At 44.4% G+C, this 16,547-nt stretch overlaps 1 protein-coding gene and 1 long non-coding RNA gene across 4 annotated transcripts; one reads left to right on the top strand and one right to left on the bottom strand.

Moving 5' to 3' along the window:
• Nucleotides 1-1,133: 1,133 nt before the first annotated feature.
• SRSF1 (serine and arginine rich splicing factor 1) lies at nucleotides 1,134-7,864 on the bottom strand. Of its 3 annotated transcripts, none has more exons than XR_014291891.1 (5): nucleotides 7,506-7,864; nucleotides 6,904-7,088; nucleotides 6,364-6,536; nucleotides 2,247-6,164; nucleotides 1,134-1,203 (listed from the first exon to the last, which is right to left on the bottom strand). XR_014291891.1 is itself a non-coding variant. In XM_082603570.1 (4 exons), the coding sequence occupies exons 1-4, from the start codon at nucleotides 7,697-7,699 to the stop codon at nucleotides 5,970-5,972; spliced, it is 747 nt and encodes a 248-aa protein (XP_082459696.1). In that variant the 5' UTR covers nucleotides 7,700-7,864; the 3' UTR covers nucleotides 1,134-5,969. The 3 variants fall into 3 exon arrangements, 1 of the variants encoding a protein (XP_082459696.1); XR_014291892.1 differs by having other exon boundaries at nucleotides 1,134-4,569; nucleotides 5,484-6,164; XM_082603570.1 differs by having other exon boundaries at nucleotides 1,134-6,164.
• Nucleotides 7,492-15,946, top strand: LOC309793202. The gene is made up of 4 exons (XR_014291893.1): nucleotides 7,492-7,629; nucleotides 11,402-11,505; nucleotides 11,851-11,926; nucleotides 13,356-15,946. It is a non-coding gene; the product is annotated as an uncharacterized lncRNA (long non-coding RNA).
• Nucleotides 15,947-16,547: the final 601 nt, after the last annotated feature.

Raw genomic sequence — 16,547 nt, 5'->3', positions numbered from 1 at the left:
AATTCTGCCCAACAGATGGGGAGGCAAAGGTAAAATTTCAGGAAAAAAACTTAGACCAAAAAACCCTAACTTTGGAGCTGATATAGAGGATTAATAGTTTCCACCTTGCTGTATGGATTCTTTACCCTAGGGTATTTCCTGGTTGATTTTTGTATCATAGCTCCCTCTAGTGGCTAAGTGAATTTCCCTAGAGTTTACTCAACTAGGGAGTGGAATAGACCATTGTTAAAAAAACCCCACAAAACCCCAAACAACTCATTAGGCATTTGGCACCCCTACAAAATTAATGTTTGTTCAAAGTACATTTGGTGAGGATGAATAAAGCATTCTAGAAAAGCTCTCAGTTTCTACTATCTTCACATTGATAATTCTGTTAATAACTGTAAAAGGAGTTAAAGATACTTTAACCTGATGGTTGAATGTTAGAACTTTTTCTAAGAGATGAAGATGAAACATCCAGGATCTACTTAACTCTAAATGTTTGTTCTGTTTCATTTGTTTTGCATACCTACCTAACCGGGAATGTCCTTATGCAAAGGCATGCTTGATTTTTCTCTCCCATAACCCAGTGAGGCATCTATTTTGAAATGTTTATTATGAGATTACTTCTGCCTAAATTAACTTGTATTTGACAGAGACTACAGAAGCACCAAGCGACTTCTGTAATAAAAAAAAAATCCTTCTCTCCTTCCATCCCTACAAAATCACAACCACGGGCTTCCCTGGTGGCGCAGTGGTTGAGAGTCCGCCTGCCGATGCAGGGGACGCGGGTTCGTGCCCCGGTCTGGGAGGATCCCGCGTACCGCGGAGCGGCTGGGCCCGTGGGCCATGGCCGTTGAGCCTGCGCGTCCGGAGCCTGTGCTCCGCGACGGGAGAGGCCACGACAGTGAGAGGCCCGCGTACCGCAAAACAAACAAAAAAAAACAAACAAAAAAAAATCACAACCACATTCGAGGTTGTCGGGTATAGCTTTCAAAGTTAGCAAGAAGCACTGCCCCCCACCCCCCAAGTTCTCAACCACAGGAATAAGCTGGTTTAAGTATACCGTAACTTCTTGGATCTATATTTAAAGCAAGTTTTTGCCAGGATTACTATTTATTCAATAGACAATCACGAGAGACACAATGAACAGATGTTTCCTTATAATCTCTTTACTTCATGCCAATCCCACCTTTTCCTATAGGATCATACTGATCAATGTTCCTGTAAAAAAAAAAAAAAAAAAAGTACTAGAAAAAATTACCCCCAAATAGAGTATTCCACCATATAGGATGGGATGGCAGAATATTTCCTTCAATGGAGTACAACTGATGAGAGTCCACCATAGCAACAGAACATAAAGAAATGTGAGTCATACCTTTTCTTGTGGCTGCTTCAGTCTAAAAAGATGGGGAACTTACAGCTCAATCAATAAAGGATCCACAGTAACAGGTCTGTTTTCATTCACATGCTCAAAACTACACAGAAGCTTTCGCTCTGTGTATCCTGTAACAGTTCTACAATCCCTTATCCGGAACTCTCTGGGGCAGATGTATTTGAAATTCAGAGATTTTTGCACTTTATAAAGCGCATATATATATATATATATCATATATCTTATATCGACCCTTTATCACATAACACTCTCAGCAAAACCTATGGCAACTGACACATCAATATTTCCGCAGGAAGACAATTCAGTCACAGTTAAGCGCAAAACAAAGGCATCGACTTTGGTCACATTTTATATTCAATTTGCTCCACAACAAAAAACTTTGGAGTTTTGGGATAAGAGACTGTGAACCTGTTTTCTGCCTTTGCATTCTTCATACCATGACAGAAATAAGCTAAACCAAAGGATGGTTATAACAGAACTTCAGTCTAATAGTTTCTTTCCTTTTAATACTTTTTATGGTAAATACAGACATATAACTTTAGTTTGAAATTTCATCACAACTTCATGTACAAAGTAAGCAAAAAGGCACACAAGAAATTCATCTTCACAGAAACTTGAAAAAAAAGAACACCAGCCCTAATGAGCACATGTATTTCAAAGACAAAACTGAGAAAGTTAAAATTCTAGAATCATATGGAACTTAAGCACTACGAGTGGATACACGAATAATGGAATATATTATTAAACTATAAAATTTAGGGGAAAAAACATTTTAAATGAGGGAAATCTGTTCATATTCCAAAGAGTATCTTTTTTAAATTAATAAAATTCAGATCCCAAACAATCAGGAATCAGAAAATGGGTTTCTTACCTTTTGTTTCCAGAAGGATGTGGGCTGAACAGCAAGGTGGGTTACTCAATCTGACGTTATGAAAAATAATTGCTTCTTAGAGACTTAAGTTTTTCCTTGGTTAGAAAATAATAAACTAATTATAGGTTCCCTACAATATCTAAGGGGACATAAATAGGGAGAAAAGGGGAAAATCCAAGACAGCTTTTTTAGTTCCAAAAGGGTGTGACTTTCTTCTAATAGCTGCTAATCTAGGTAGAGATTTAAGGTCCATTTCCTAAGACTGAAAAACAGCAAGTCTGCCCCTCCCCTTACAGCATTTAGCCGTCTGGTCTTACTGAACCGGAAAACCTGCGTCCCTCTACCTTTCATACACAGTGAAGTCCTCTCTAATCTTCAACAGCCTATATACTAGGGAAGTAATATTTTCCATCTCCCTTCAGTCAGGGGTTGGAACTACTAACTTTTAGTAGAGCACATTTTTCAGCGTAGCTTAAATAAATGCAATTTAAGTGATGGCAACTTAACTTTGCCAACTTTGAGCGATGGCAATTTTCATTTTGGTCCTGTTTCCAAAATATTCAATGAACACCAACGAACCCAGGACTGCTTAAGTCTAGCTCACGTTAATCTTTCCCAAATTAGTCATTAAAAAATACCAATTGTATATTCTACAGATGAAACAGAACTTGTTTTACGTGCCTAAGTCTGCTCTTGAACAGTTGAATTCTCACATAATAACTAGAGTTACTCCCTTAATGAGTCTATACCAAGTGTTTTGCTTAAATACTTAAAATGGAATCCTAATTTTGAACTTCCTATCCCTCTTCTTCCTCCTGACATTCCATAAGGTTCATTTAAATGTACTGGTTGGGTGACCTTATGCAAATCCCTCCGGGCCCATTTTCTCTACTACACTACCAAGATTATTCCTAGTGTGTCCTAGGTTTGAAATTATGTCAACTGAATAGCAATCTTAAATTCTGCTTCCAAGTATAATTAACACCCAAGGGAAACGTCATGACTTAGCTATCTCTTGGGTGTAGAAAAAGAATGGCTTGATGGTTGTGACTAGCTATCAGGAAATCAGAAGATTAGGAATTCTAAGTAAAAACCCCTCCCCAACTCTAAACTGAAAACTTAGCACCAAGGGGCTATCAGGTAAAGATACAAAAACCAGTAGACTACAAGATGTAATCACTGCTTTGGTATGTTCTGGATACAGAATAACTTTATGGTTGAGAAGACTTCCAAGGCAAAATTCTAAAGAATGCCCAGCTTTTTATTAGCAATCATGTACTCAAATAAGCAGTTAATCTTCTAGCGTGCTATTCACACTTCCAACAGAAAATGTAATTTACGTTAAGAATCCTAATCTGTGCTGAATTTAATACTTAGCAATTTTTTAGATGAGTTTAGTTTTATTGAGAAACTCAAAGGCTAACACCAACATTTAGTCCTCGCTCGATTTTGCACAAAACCCTATGCTGTCTAGATGGGATCACCCAAAATAAGCAGCATCTATAAGCTTTTCATCATTTTTAAATCAAAGCTCTGAAACTTATCCTTCAGAGACTAGATCACCCCCTCACTTACCATATTACATACACAATTGCCTTATTCTCATTTTTCATCTTCCCCTGAAGACTTTTTACAACAATTAACAGATGGCTAAAACCATTTATTAGAAAAGTCCTTTCAAGAACCTTTAATTTACTAACACATAAACACAAGAATCAGAATCTTATCAATTTAAAGTATTAACTGAGACTAGTCAACCAGTAAAAAATCTTACAAGAGGAAAAAGGACAACCATGCATAGTTTTTTTAAAAAAATGTTTATTTTTTCAAAGAAAAACGGCAATAGCCAATTGGAAACCTACTTAGTCTTCAACTCCAATTTTGTTTTCTTTAAATTTAGAAGTGACTTACTGATTTACTATTTTAAACAAACCCCCCCTTTCCCCTTTAAATGTTTACCATCTACTCGTGCTGAATCCTTCCAAGGAGATTGCTCCAGCGTATATCTCCAGGTCCTCGCTTTGCTCCTTTTACCAAAAAATGCAAAACACAATTCCATCGTGCATCTTAAGGGCTCCAATCGTCAAAAATAGGAAAAAAAAAAATTCTTTGGAATAGCCAATTAAGTTGAATAAAAAAAAAAAAAAAATATCCACACGAATGCGGTTTGGTTGGGGCAGGAATCCACTCCTATGTTCCTGGTAATCTGATCCCGCTCCATGAATCCTTGTAATTCATCCTCCCTATCCTATCCACATTATGATTTGAATCCAATGATCCAGCTCCAAGGATTGGGATCCAGTGAGCCCTCTCCAATCCAAACCTTTATAACCAGCAAAACCAAAAAAGAGGAGGCAAAATGTTAGATACTGTAATCAAAAAAGGTTTCTGGGGAATGATGAGTTATGTCTGTCATCAGTTTAACAGATGTACATCAATAACTATCAAATTCCCCAAAACAAGTTTCTGTATGGTGTTCAGATAAATTTTAGAAACTTAATCATCATAGAGACTAATTGGAAGAAGCATTTTATATTTACAGTTCAACTGATAATGCCAACACTTGTTACTGTACAGCGTATTACAGGTTTTGTGGTTGCAAAAAGTTATGTAGTTGAGAAGTTTACTGGTATTGCTACCCACCTAAGTCTACACTAAATCTAATGCTCCCATCTGTAATTTAATTTGTAAATTAAAGTGTTTTAAACATATGAGTCAATTATGAATATTAGTTTAAAGGGGAAGGTGAGACTTAAAAGTATTCCCAACTAGATTATCTACACCAATACGTTGGAACTCTATATTTTGCTTTCATTTTGTCTTAAAAAAAATGAAGTAGCAACGCTATATCAGTCACACAGAGGACATGCAGATTTAGCAGTATTGATATTATACTCTATTCGGTTGGAATTAAAGACACCCTGTACCCACACGTACACCAACAGCAGGTCACACATTAACAGTTGTAACTAAGCATTGTGACAAATTAGCCAGTTCTTCCCACATTAGTCCCTATTAAAACAAAAAAGGGCAGGGAGCAAAATAAATTGTTACGAAACGGGCAACGTAATTTTGCCACAATTGCCAAGGTTTAAAGAGCAAAGCAATTGTAGCTAAAGGTAACTGCATAAGATGTTTGCAAGTGTTTTAAGGTAGATCATCATTTTGAACCCTTGCCTTTTAGTATAAGGTCAATACTGCCAATTTCATCTGTGACGATAGCACTTGGAGTCATACCATTGCCTCCATTATTGATCTGATCCTCCTCAATCCTCCTTTTGACAATCCTAAAATGATTGAAATGTGCTCCACAATCCTTAATCCAAAGCATTCTTAATCCATCTCTTCAGATATGTCTACAGAAAGACACACGAAAAGCAAGATAAACATAAGAACTTCCCCAGGTAAGATAACCACAAACACCCCCAACAACCCAGTTCACACACACCAGAGCAGAAGAGACATGTACATAGTATCACGGTCTGAAGAGCATGGAGAGTTAACTAAATTTAAACAATCCTGTCTATGACATCACTTAAAGTACAGTTTCTCAGACACGAGGGCAATGTGGATGTTAGGAGCAAGGGGGTGTTACACAAGAATGCAATTCAACACTTCAGCCCATTCTGAACAAAACGGTTTGAATTAAAAAATGAAAAGATTGTACTGAATAAAGGAAAACTGTATACAACGTGGGTTCTACAAAAAGCGTCACCCGTCCTCTTATGTGCGAGAGCGAGATCTGCTGTGACGGGGAGAATAGCGTGGCGATCCTCGGCTTCTCCTCGGGGAGTAACTGCGACTCCTGCTGTTGCTTCTGCTACGGCTCCTGCTACGACTACGGCTTCGAGACCGAGATCTTCCGTAACTTGGACTTCTGGGCCCATCAACTTTAACCCGGATGTAGGCAGTTTCTCCCTATTGGATAGACAGAACTTTCGATTGAAAGATCGAAGCTTTCGCCTGCCTTCAGGCGTGCTGAATTCAACGTAACTTAAACCAGAGGCACTCGACTGGGTTGACTCGGACACCCTTGCCTGAATCTTACCTGCGACTTCCACCGTTAAGACCACTGTGTCCAAGTCTGGCCAAAGCAAAGAATAAGCGTAGAACCTACCTCATGAGATCTAAACTTAGTGTTATCCAGTTTTCGCACCGCATAGGTCATATCTTCTTTCCGTACAAACTCCACGACACCAGTGCCATCTCGGTAAACATCAGCATAACATACATCACCTGCTTCACGCATGTGATCCTTCAAATCCTGCCAGCTTCCACTTGGAGGCAGTCCTGAAAAAGTTACTGTTTTTCAAGACCAATTCTCCTAAATTTCACCGTAAGCTTAAAAGTTACATTAGAACAACGATGACTTTAAAAGCAGCGATGACTTTTAACGTCCTAGGTTAAGGAGCTGTTCCGATTCGGGGATCAAGAGCCCCAAACTGCTTGCAAAGTAAAAGCATCTTCAGCGTCTAGCTGCTGCGACCGCAGGTGGTCAACCTCGACCACAGTAACCCTTGTTCACTACATTCCCCCCGGGACTCAAATCATTCAAGACCCGGCAGGAAAACGTGCCTCTGCCCAACTGGTCGCGCAAGGAAAACTTTCCAGTGGGTTCCGCCCCCTTCCATCAACTCGCACGGGACGGTCAACTCACCAGAGACAACCACTCGGTTTTCCGAACGCCTGGACGGGGGGCCATAGCGGCCTCGGGGGGCCCCGCCACCTCCACCCCCGCCGCCGCCTCGGCCTGTGCCACGGCCGCTTCGAGGAAACTCCACCCGCAGACGGTATCCATCGTAATCATAGCCGTCGCGACCGTACACCGCGTCTTCCGCGTCCCTGCGGGATCACAGAAGGGCAAAGGGGTAAGGCACAGGGCCGGGAGGGGCGGCTAACGCGCTCCGAGAGCGAGCGGCCCCCCGCACATGCGCACCTGGGGTGGGAGAGCCCACACGCGCTGCAGAATAGGAAGGGCCCCTCCCCCACCCAGAAGCACGCCAGGCTGCCGACCACTACGGCAGCCCTCGGCGCCTCAGTTTCCCGCTCCGAGCCCGCGAGTCGGCTCCGGGGACGTCCGGAGGGCCCGGCCGCAGGAAACGCCTCGCCGACTCGGCTCCTCACTCCACTCCTGCACGGGCGATTCGTCCGGCTCCCAGCCTCGGAGCCCACCTCCCCATCCTCGATGTGAAGGCCTTGCAGCCTTCCCCAACTACTCCAACCTATTTCCTCGAGGCAGCAAGACCCTGACCGCCTCACCGCGGGTCCTCGAACTCAACGAAGGCGAAGGGCGGTCCTCCGCGGCGGTTCTTCAGATCGATGTCGCGGATAGCACCGTATTTGTAGAACACGTCCTCAATGTCCTTGGTTCGGATGTCTGGAGGTAAGTTCCCCACGTAGATGCGGCAGTCGTTGTTCCCTGCCGGCCCACGAATCACACCACCTCCCGACATGGCGGCGACGAAAGGCGCGGACTCGAGAACAGGTCTTCCCACCAAGCCTAGCGAACAGCAGAGCAAGCCCACAGCTACACCACGTCTCCCGCGGCCCCTCCAAAATGGCGCCTTTATCAGCTCGGCGCACGGATATGGGGGGGAGGGAGGAAGAGAAGCGGGAGGAAGCAGCTATTCGATCTCACTACGCACGCGCAGAAGCGTTAACGGACGCTGCGAAAGGGTACGCCGGCGCACGCGCGACGTCACCCTCCGCGCGAAGGGAAAAAAAGTTCCCGCGTTGCCGATTTTGTGGAGAGGTTCGCGAATGAAGTGACCGGCTGAGTGGTAAAGATTAAATACAGAGCCCTCGCAAAAGGGGTTATTCACCTCTGTCGAGTCCTAAAGAATAATCAGTTTCCCCAGGAATGGGTCTCTTAAAGCAACGGCGCCCTGAAAGGATTTGGTGAAGCCTAGCCGAGAGCTTTGTCCCACCATGCTCTGCGGTGTTAGCGGCCTTTGGCGGGAAAGACCCACGGGGGCGGAGTCTAAGGGGGCGGGACCGGGCTGTTGCTCCGGAAACGGGGGCGTCCTTGGAGAGTGCGCCTAGTTCAGGAGTTGCGTTGTCTGTGATTCAATGCGGAGCCAAGCCGTGTCGTTCCGCCCCATCTCCTGCGAAGTGGCCGTGGGCTGCTTACATAAGTGTCTCATGGAGGGGAACCCAGCTTAGATTCCCTAGTAACTAGTCTACACTGAGTACCGTTCCACCTTCGGTTCAGAACCGAGCTTTGTACATAGCTCAGTTAGACACTCCTTGTGCTAGTGGCGGTGATTCGTGCTCTGACCAGTCACTGGTGGTACCTGCCAGCCAGGACCCAGACCTCTGCTGCTCTCGTCAACAGCCTATCGCTAGGCCCAGCGCAGCGGAAGGGTCCAGTGAAGGTCGCAGAATGAATTGTGCCTGTTACGTCTCCAACTGCTTCCAGTCACTGGTGGTACCTGCCAGCCAGGACCCAGACCTCTGCTGCTCTCGTCAACAGCCTATCGCTAGGCCCAGCGCAGCGGAAGGGTCCAGTGAAGGTCGCAGAATGAATTGTGCCTGTTACGTCTCCAACTGCTTCCAGTCACTGGTGGTACCTGCCAGCCAGGACCCAGACCTCTGCTGCTCTCGTCAACAGCCTATCGCTAGGCCCAGCGCAGCGGAAGGGTCCAGTGAAGGTCGCAGAATGAATTGTGCCTGTTACGTCTCCAACTGCTTCCAGTCGTTGGTGGTACCTGCCAGCCAGGACCCAGACCTCTGCTGCTCTCGTCAACAGCCTATCGCTAGGCCCAGCGCAGCGGAAGGGTCCAGTGAAGGTCGCAGAATGAATTGTGCCTGTTACGTCTCCAACTGCTTCCAGTCACTGGTGGTACCTGCCAGCCAGGACCCAGACCTCTGCTGCTCTCGTCAACAGCCTATCGCTAGGCCCAGCGCAGCGGAAGGGTCCAGTGAAGGTCGCAGAATGAATTGTGCCTGTTACGTCTCCAACTGCTTCCAGTCACTGGTGGTACCTGCCAGCCAGGACCCAGACCTCTGCTGCTCTCGTCAACAGCCTATCGCTAGGCCCAACGCAGCGGAAGGGTCCAGTGAAGGTCGCAGAATGAATTGTGCCTGTTACGTCTCCAACTGCTTCCAGTCACTGGTGGTACCTGCCAGCCAGGACCCAGACCTCTGCTGCTCTCGTCAACAGCCTATCGCTAGGCCCAGCGCAGCGGAAGGGTCCAGTGAAGGTCGCAGAATGAATTGTGCCTGTTACGTCTCCAACTGCTTCCAGTCATTGGTGGTACCTGCCAGCCAGGACCCAGACCTCTGCTGCTCTCGTCAACAGCCTATCGCTAGGCCCAGCGCAGCGGAAGGGTCCAGTGAAGGTCGCAGAATGAATTGTGCCTGTTACGTCTCCAACTGCTTCCAGTCATTGGTGGTACCTGCCAGCCAGGACCCAGACCTCTGCTGCTCTCGTCAACAGCCTATCGCTAGGCCCAGCGCAGCGGAAGGGTCCAGTGAAGGTCGCAGAATGAATTGTGCCTGTTACGTCTCCAACTGCTTCCAGTCACTGGTGGTACCTGCCAGCCAGGACCCAGACCTCTGCTGCTCTCGTCAACAGCCTATCGCTAGGCCCAGCGCAGCGGAAGGGTCCAGTGAAGGTCGCAGAATGAATTGTGCCTGTTACGTCTCCAACTGCTTCCAGTCATTGGTGGTACCTGCCAGCCAGGACCCAGACCTCTGCTGCTCTCGTCAACAGCCTATCGCTAGGCCCAGCGCAGCGGAAGGGTCCAGTGAAGGTCGCAGAATGAATTGTGCCTGTTACGTCTCCAACTGCTTCCAGTCACTGGTGGTACCTGCCAGCCAGGACCCAGACCTCTGCTGCTCTCGTCAACAGCCTATCGCTAGGCCCAGCGCAGCGGAAGGGTCCAGTGAAGGTCGCAGAATGAATTGTGCCTGTTACGTCTCCAACTGCTTCCAGTCATTGGTGGTACCTGCCAGCCAGGACCCAGACCTCTGCTGCTCTCGTCAACAGCCTATCGCTAGGCCCAGCGCAGCGGAAGGGTCCAGTGAAGGTCGCAGAATGAATTGTGCCTGTTACGTCTCCAACTGCTTCCAGTCACTGGTGGTACCTGCCAGCCAGGACCCAGACCTCTGCTGCTCTCGTCAACAGCCTATCGCTAGGCCCAGCGCAGCGGAAGGGTCCAGTGAAGGTCGCAGAATGAATTGTGCCTGTTACGTCTCCAACTGCTTCCAGTCGTTGGTGGTACCTGCCAGCCAGGACCCAGACCTCTGCTGCTCTCGTCAACAGCCTATCGCTAGGCCCAGCGCAGCGGAAGGGTCCAGTGAAGGTCGCAGAATGAATTGTGCCTGTTACGTCTCCAACTGCTTCCAGTCACTGGTGGTACCTGCCAGCCAGGACCCAGACCTCTGCTGCTCTCGTCAACAGCCTATCGCTAGGCCCAGCGCAGCGGAAGGGTCCAGTGAAGGTCGCAGAATGAATTGTGCCTGTTATGTCTCCAACTGCTTCCAGTCATTGGTGGTACCTGCCACCCAGGACCCAGACCTCTGCTGCTCTCGTCAACAGCCTATCGCTAGGCCCAACGCAGCGGAAGGGTCCAGTGAAGGTCGCAGAATGAATTGTGCCTGTTACGTCTCCAACTGCTTTCAGTCATTGGTGGTACCTGCCACCCAGGACCCAGACCTCTGCTGCTCTCGTCAACAGCCTATCGCTAGGCCCAACGCAGCGGAAGGGTCCAGTGAAGGTCGCAGAATGAATTGTGCCTGTTATGTCTCCAACTGCTTTCAAAGAACGAGGAAAAGTGCTCCTGCCTCTGTGTATTGCAGAATCCTGAAGTTCCTTCCTTTTTTTGAAGTCATTACCAGGCCTCTCAAGTCATATGAATGAGCACAAGGAATGTGTGAGGACTACTGTGACCACTGGAGACCACAGTTGCTGCTCAGGACTGATCCTGGTACCATGCGGGTCCAGGGAGATAAGAACTTTTTACATTTTTTCCTCACTGACATCTGAAATCTAGATTTTTATATGAAATGCTGGGGTTTTTATATATTAGTGATGAATTCAAATTAAACAACAACAACTCTGCAGTTACAAATATGCTAAAACAGACCTGCACCCTAAGTGTAAGGCTGATTTTTTTCATATTATGTATTTATTGGCAACTCCCTCTCCCCAGGGATGTGAGGCAGCTTTCAGAGATACCATAAAACATTACTAAAACTGGATGGAGAAATCATGGGGAAAATAAGGGAGGAGGATTAAAATGAAGGCATCGATAAGGTTAGTACACAAAATGCCTGCAGTAATAATTTAGTGAGCTCCTAGAGATGGACTGCAAATTTGCCTGTGGCCATCCCGGAAGTCACAGTAAAGAAGGGAACATAGTATGTTCAAAATCCAAAGTGCCTTTGAAATAAAAAAAAATAGGTTGTTTAGGAGAAGGGCATGTTTTCAGTTCTGAAAGTTGACTGAATGTGTTTTACAAATGTTTCTAGTAATCCCAAAATACAAATTTAATTTGCTCCTCAACAGATCCATAGAGGATCTTTGGTAGTCCTTGAAATCTCTTTGGTGGTTTCCAAAATTATGAGTATATGTGCATGAACTTTTTTGTCTGTCCTTTAGCTCAGGAGTCCCCAACCCCTGGGGCGAGGACCGATACTGTTCGTGACCAGGCCGCACAGCAGGAGATGAACGGCAGGTGAGTGAGCAAAGCTCCATCTGCCGCTCCCCGCCGCTCCCCATCGCTCGCATTACCACCTGAACCTTCCCACCCGACCCCCCGTCCGCGGAAAAATTGTCTTCCACGAAACTGGTCCCTGGTGCCAAAAAGGTTGGGGACTGCTGCTTTAGCTCATCCTTCAATGACATATTTTTAAACTGAGCTTTCAATTTAAAGAGAGAAGACCCTAGAGGTCCAGTGGTTAGAACTTCTTCCTTCCACTGCAGGGAGCACGGGTTCCATCATTCCATCCCTGGTCAGGGAATCCCACACGCGCAGTGCGGCCAAAAGAAAAAAAAAAGAGAAGACCCCGATAATTTTTCAGTGAGAAGCTGACCAAAAGGGACACTATTTCAACAGATTTATTCGGTTTCTAGCACTATCCTACTTGGTTAGCAGCAGAAGAGATGAGAGTTTTTAAAGAATTCCAGGCACATCATGTATTGGTGTATTGGTTCTTACATTCATGTATTGGTTCTTACATTCAATGTTTATTTACTGAGCACATTTTCTCTCTAACTTTATCCATCCATTTATGATTATTCAGATTCATCTTTGGTTGATTAATGTTAAGTCAGTAATAACTGAAGTGATTTAAACATAGGTGCTTTTAATTTCAAGGCATTTTCATTCCAGAAAAATAAGAAAACCGTGAATTTGCTTTGATTTATTCTTGTCCAATTTAATGCAGTCGTTTCTGATTCTGTTCAGTTCAGAAGAATACAGGGTAGAATTTAATAGAGAGTGAATAGGACATTCTTGTTTCTCTCTTGGCCTGTTTTACTGTGTTTGAGTGTAACCGAATTGAAGGTTCTGGGGTCTCTTGTAACCGAAAGTGGGGTTCGGCTGCTCAGTGCTCAAAAGCCAATAAAGAGGCCAGGTTGGTGGAAAGGAACGTTCGCTTTATTTTGGATGCCGGTGACTGTGGGGGAGGGTAGATGCCTGTCCAAAAGGCCGACTCCCCCCAACCCCCGACAATTGGGGCAAGAGCTTTTATAGATGGGGGGGGGGCTGCATGCAGAAATAATACAGTCAGCTCTGACAGTCATCTTGAAATTGGTCATCAGTGGTCTTACCAGTGTCATCTTGATTGCTTTAGGTACAGTTAATCTTCAGTTCCAGGTTGGGTTTGTTTCCATTTCTTTGAGGCCAGTTCTCGGAATTGTGGCAGCTTATGTCACGGCTACAGCCTGGTCATCATGTAGTTAACTTCTTCCACCTGATGGGGGCTTCAGTATCTATAAGACAGCTCACAGGATGTGGCTCAGAATATTGTCTATAGCCCTTAAGGAGGAACTAAAGATCCTTGACTATGCTCAGTGACTAAACTATTATTATTTGGTCTCCTCTGTTTTCTTTGTTTCTGCATTTTCTCACTTCTCTGATTAAACTTATCCTTTGGCTAAAGTTTTTCCACAGACAAAAGGCAGTCTGGGACTTCCTTGGTAGTGCCGTGGTTAAGAATCCGCCTGCCAATGCAGGGGACACGGGTTTGAGCCCAGGTCCGGGAAGGTCCCACATGCTGCAGAGCAACTAAGCCCGTGCGCCACAACTACTGAGCCCACGTGCCACAACTACTGAAGTCCACGTGCCTATAGCCTGTGCTCTGCAACAGGAGAAGCCACCGCAATGAGAAACCGGCGCACCGCAACGAAGAGTAGCCCCCGCTCGCCGCAAGTAGAGGAAGCCTGCGCACAGCACGGAAGACCCAATGCAGCCAATAAATAAATAAATAAATAAATATCTTTTTTAAAGGCAGGCTAAGGACATGGGTGCGGGAGGGGCAAGGACCATAGGGTCCTGGTCTATTTCACTATGACAAGGTCAGGGTGTAGCAAGAAAAGTCTGGATGGCTGTTTATCAAGGTCTCCTTGGGTGACATTAGCTTGGAAATTATTACATTTAAGGGTATGATCTTATACTATCAGTGTCCCAGAGTAGATTGGCATGTTTTAGTACACAAGAATGAAAAATAAGAAAGCAAATAAACCAAACCATTTGTTCATTTGTTGGGGGGGTGAAGCAGATTCATTTTTGATAACCGTGATGTTCAAATTGTACACACCAAGAAAACTTTTTGTCAGGTCTGGAAAGCAAATCAGGCAGTTTCTTAGTAAATAAGGAATCAAAACAAAATGAGGTGAATCGCTTTGAGAGATGTCTCATTCAGACCCTGGTGAAACCTGATAAATGATCCCTGCCCCACAGCAGAGTGTACCTCTTCAAAGACAGGAAGATTCATACCCTCTGGATTTTGCATCTCTGTTCCCTGAATAGTGCTGGGTAAAGATTGGCAATTCTCTTTCTGTAGGCTAATCTTCATGCAAACTTTCCTCTGAACGGTGTACTATACAATTGACCAGATTACAGCCGCTCGTTTTGCCTCCTGAGATTACCTCCTCATCCTAATTAGGGCTTTAGGGTGTTTCTAAACTCCTCAGTTGCACAGTCACAGACCGTTTTGTGGATTGCTCTCACAATTCATTAAGTGTGGAGTTTACCAGTTTACTTCTTAGAAGCTGCCTATTTCAATGCCGTTGCTGTGTGTGTAGAGCTACTTCCTCAGAAAGAAAGTTTTTAAATGCTTTTTCCATTCAATCCAGTAGGTATAGACTAGTGCAAGCACCACACTGTACCCTGCACATAATTACTTGCGGAAAAAAGGGAATTCAAAGAGTTAGTTACTGTAAGGGTTGAAATCACAAGACCCAGTGTTTCAGAGATTTTCCTAACACTTAAATCTACCTGTGGTGGTGGTTACACAAATCTGTAAATACACCAAAAACCATTGAACTGTACAAGTAAAGCAAGTGAATTGTATGGTATGTAAATTATAACTCCATAAAAATTTGTTTAAATGACTGGGGAAGAAAATATCTCCACAATCGGCAAAATCACTCTCCAGTACCATTCCTCTAAAGGTGTTATTAAGGCTTGGAGGTGTTCTAGAGTAATTTGCACTGAAATGTGCCTTCCCTAATCCGGACATTCTGTTTTCAGTATTTGTGTATCAATCCCTACTGTCGTTTCTGGGGATAACTGTTAGCTTTACTAGGTAAAGAGACACAAAGATTAGGAGTACTTAATTCAGCCGTGAATAGCAGTTACTTCCAGAAAGAGTTCACTTGCATAGTTCTCTATTCCCTTGTTCCACCTGTTTAGTGATTAATATTCTCTGAAAAAGGAAGAAATATTAATAGTATATCTTTTTATTTCATTTATATTTGTTTCATCTTCCCTAGTAAACTAGGTTGAGGACAGATTTTTGCTGTAATTCCCTTTATTACCAGTACATTTTCTGTTAAAATGAATATTATTGACTATTTCCTGACTGCCCTTTGAAAATAATGGGACTTTAGATGAGCAGAATGTTGTTTCTATGGAAACTGTATCATGTTTCTGTCAGTGCATAGACACAATGGGTACAAGGATTGTTTTTCATTTCACAGTGTAATAATGATAGCCACTTTTCAAGCCCAGGTAAATCATCTAATAACACAGTCTTGGTAATCTTATTTTAGGACTGGCCTCCCTCATTCTTTGATTCTTCTTGTTTTGTTTTTGGCTAATTCTGCCCATCTTTACTGTCCCATTACGGATAACAGTAACATGATTTTGCCAGAAAGCAGTTCTCAAAATGATCTATTACAAAGAGATATATTTTTTCCATGTTTCCCTCTTCCTATTAATATTATTACTCCCTCTCTCCCTCTTCTTGCTTAATTTAAGTTCTTTCTCTTAAAAATTAAAACACCAAATCATCATGTTGTACATTTCTTAATTGGAGTAAATGGCTGTTTAAAGAATTATAATAAAAATGTGGCAGATATCATTTATTTGCTAAAAATGCTACCTTTTTTGGCAATTTTATCTTATACTGTGAGTCCTAGTTAAGTGTTAGCTATTAGTAGTAGGTAGTAATAATGGTATTATGTGTTAATGCGGCTGTCAAGTATGTTAGAAATAATTTCAATAAAAATTTTTTATTTGAAATTTTGAGAGTATGACTGTTTTCTCCCCCTTTATTGTTTTAAAAGTTAGATTAGCTGAAAACTCTCAGAATTACTTTTCTAAATTTGCTTTTGGAGTTGAGTAGTTGCAACATAGAATACATGGCCCACAAGCCTAAAATATCTGGCCCTTTACAGAAAAAGTTTGCCAACCTCTGGCCAAGAGGGAAAAACCTGCTTTTGTAATTTTTGCCTAAACCTAATTTATAAATTCAGTTTTGTCATCTTCTTTCACTAGTAGGTGTTTTTGATGGGTAATATATTGTTAATAGTTGTAAACGTAAGTAATACACTTCTTCAAGTGATTCTTTGCTTACACATGCTTCAGCAGCCATTACTACAGTGTAATGCTAAGGTAACCTGCCAGCCTGCCCAGCCCAGAAGGGAAGGTGCTGCTCTCTTCCAACCGGTTGCATTTTTTTGTAGTCTCGTTGACTCAAAATTGCTCGTCGTAAGAGTGCAAGTTTCTGTAATTGTTCTTGCATTGACGCAATGTCGTATGCAAAGAGTCCATACAGGTTCTGTTCTCAGTGCCTGTTAATGTCCACTCACTGTGGAATTTGTAGATAAATTTCCAAAATTTCCAAAAG

The sequence above is a fragment of the Mesoplodon mirus genome (genome assembly GCF_964341445.2).
Source record: "Mesoplodon mirus genome assembly, chromosome: 18".
NCBI classification, from domain to species: Eukaryota; Metazoa; Chordata; class Mammalia; order Artiodactyla; family Ziphiidae; genus Mesoplodon; species Mesoplodon mirus.
Note: the sequence above shows the minus strand (reverse complement) of the source record. Positions and strands in the feature narration are given on the sequence as shown.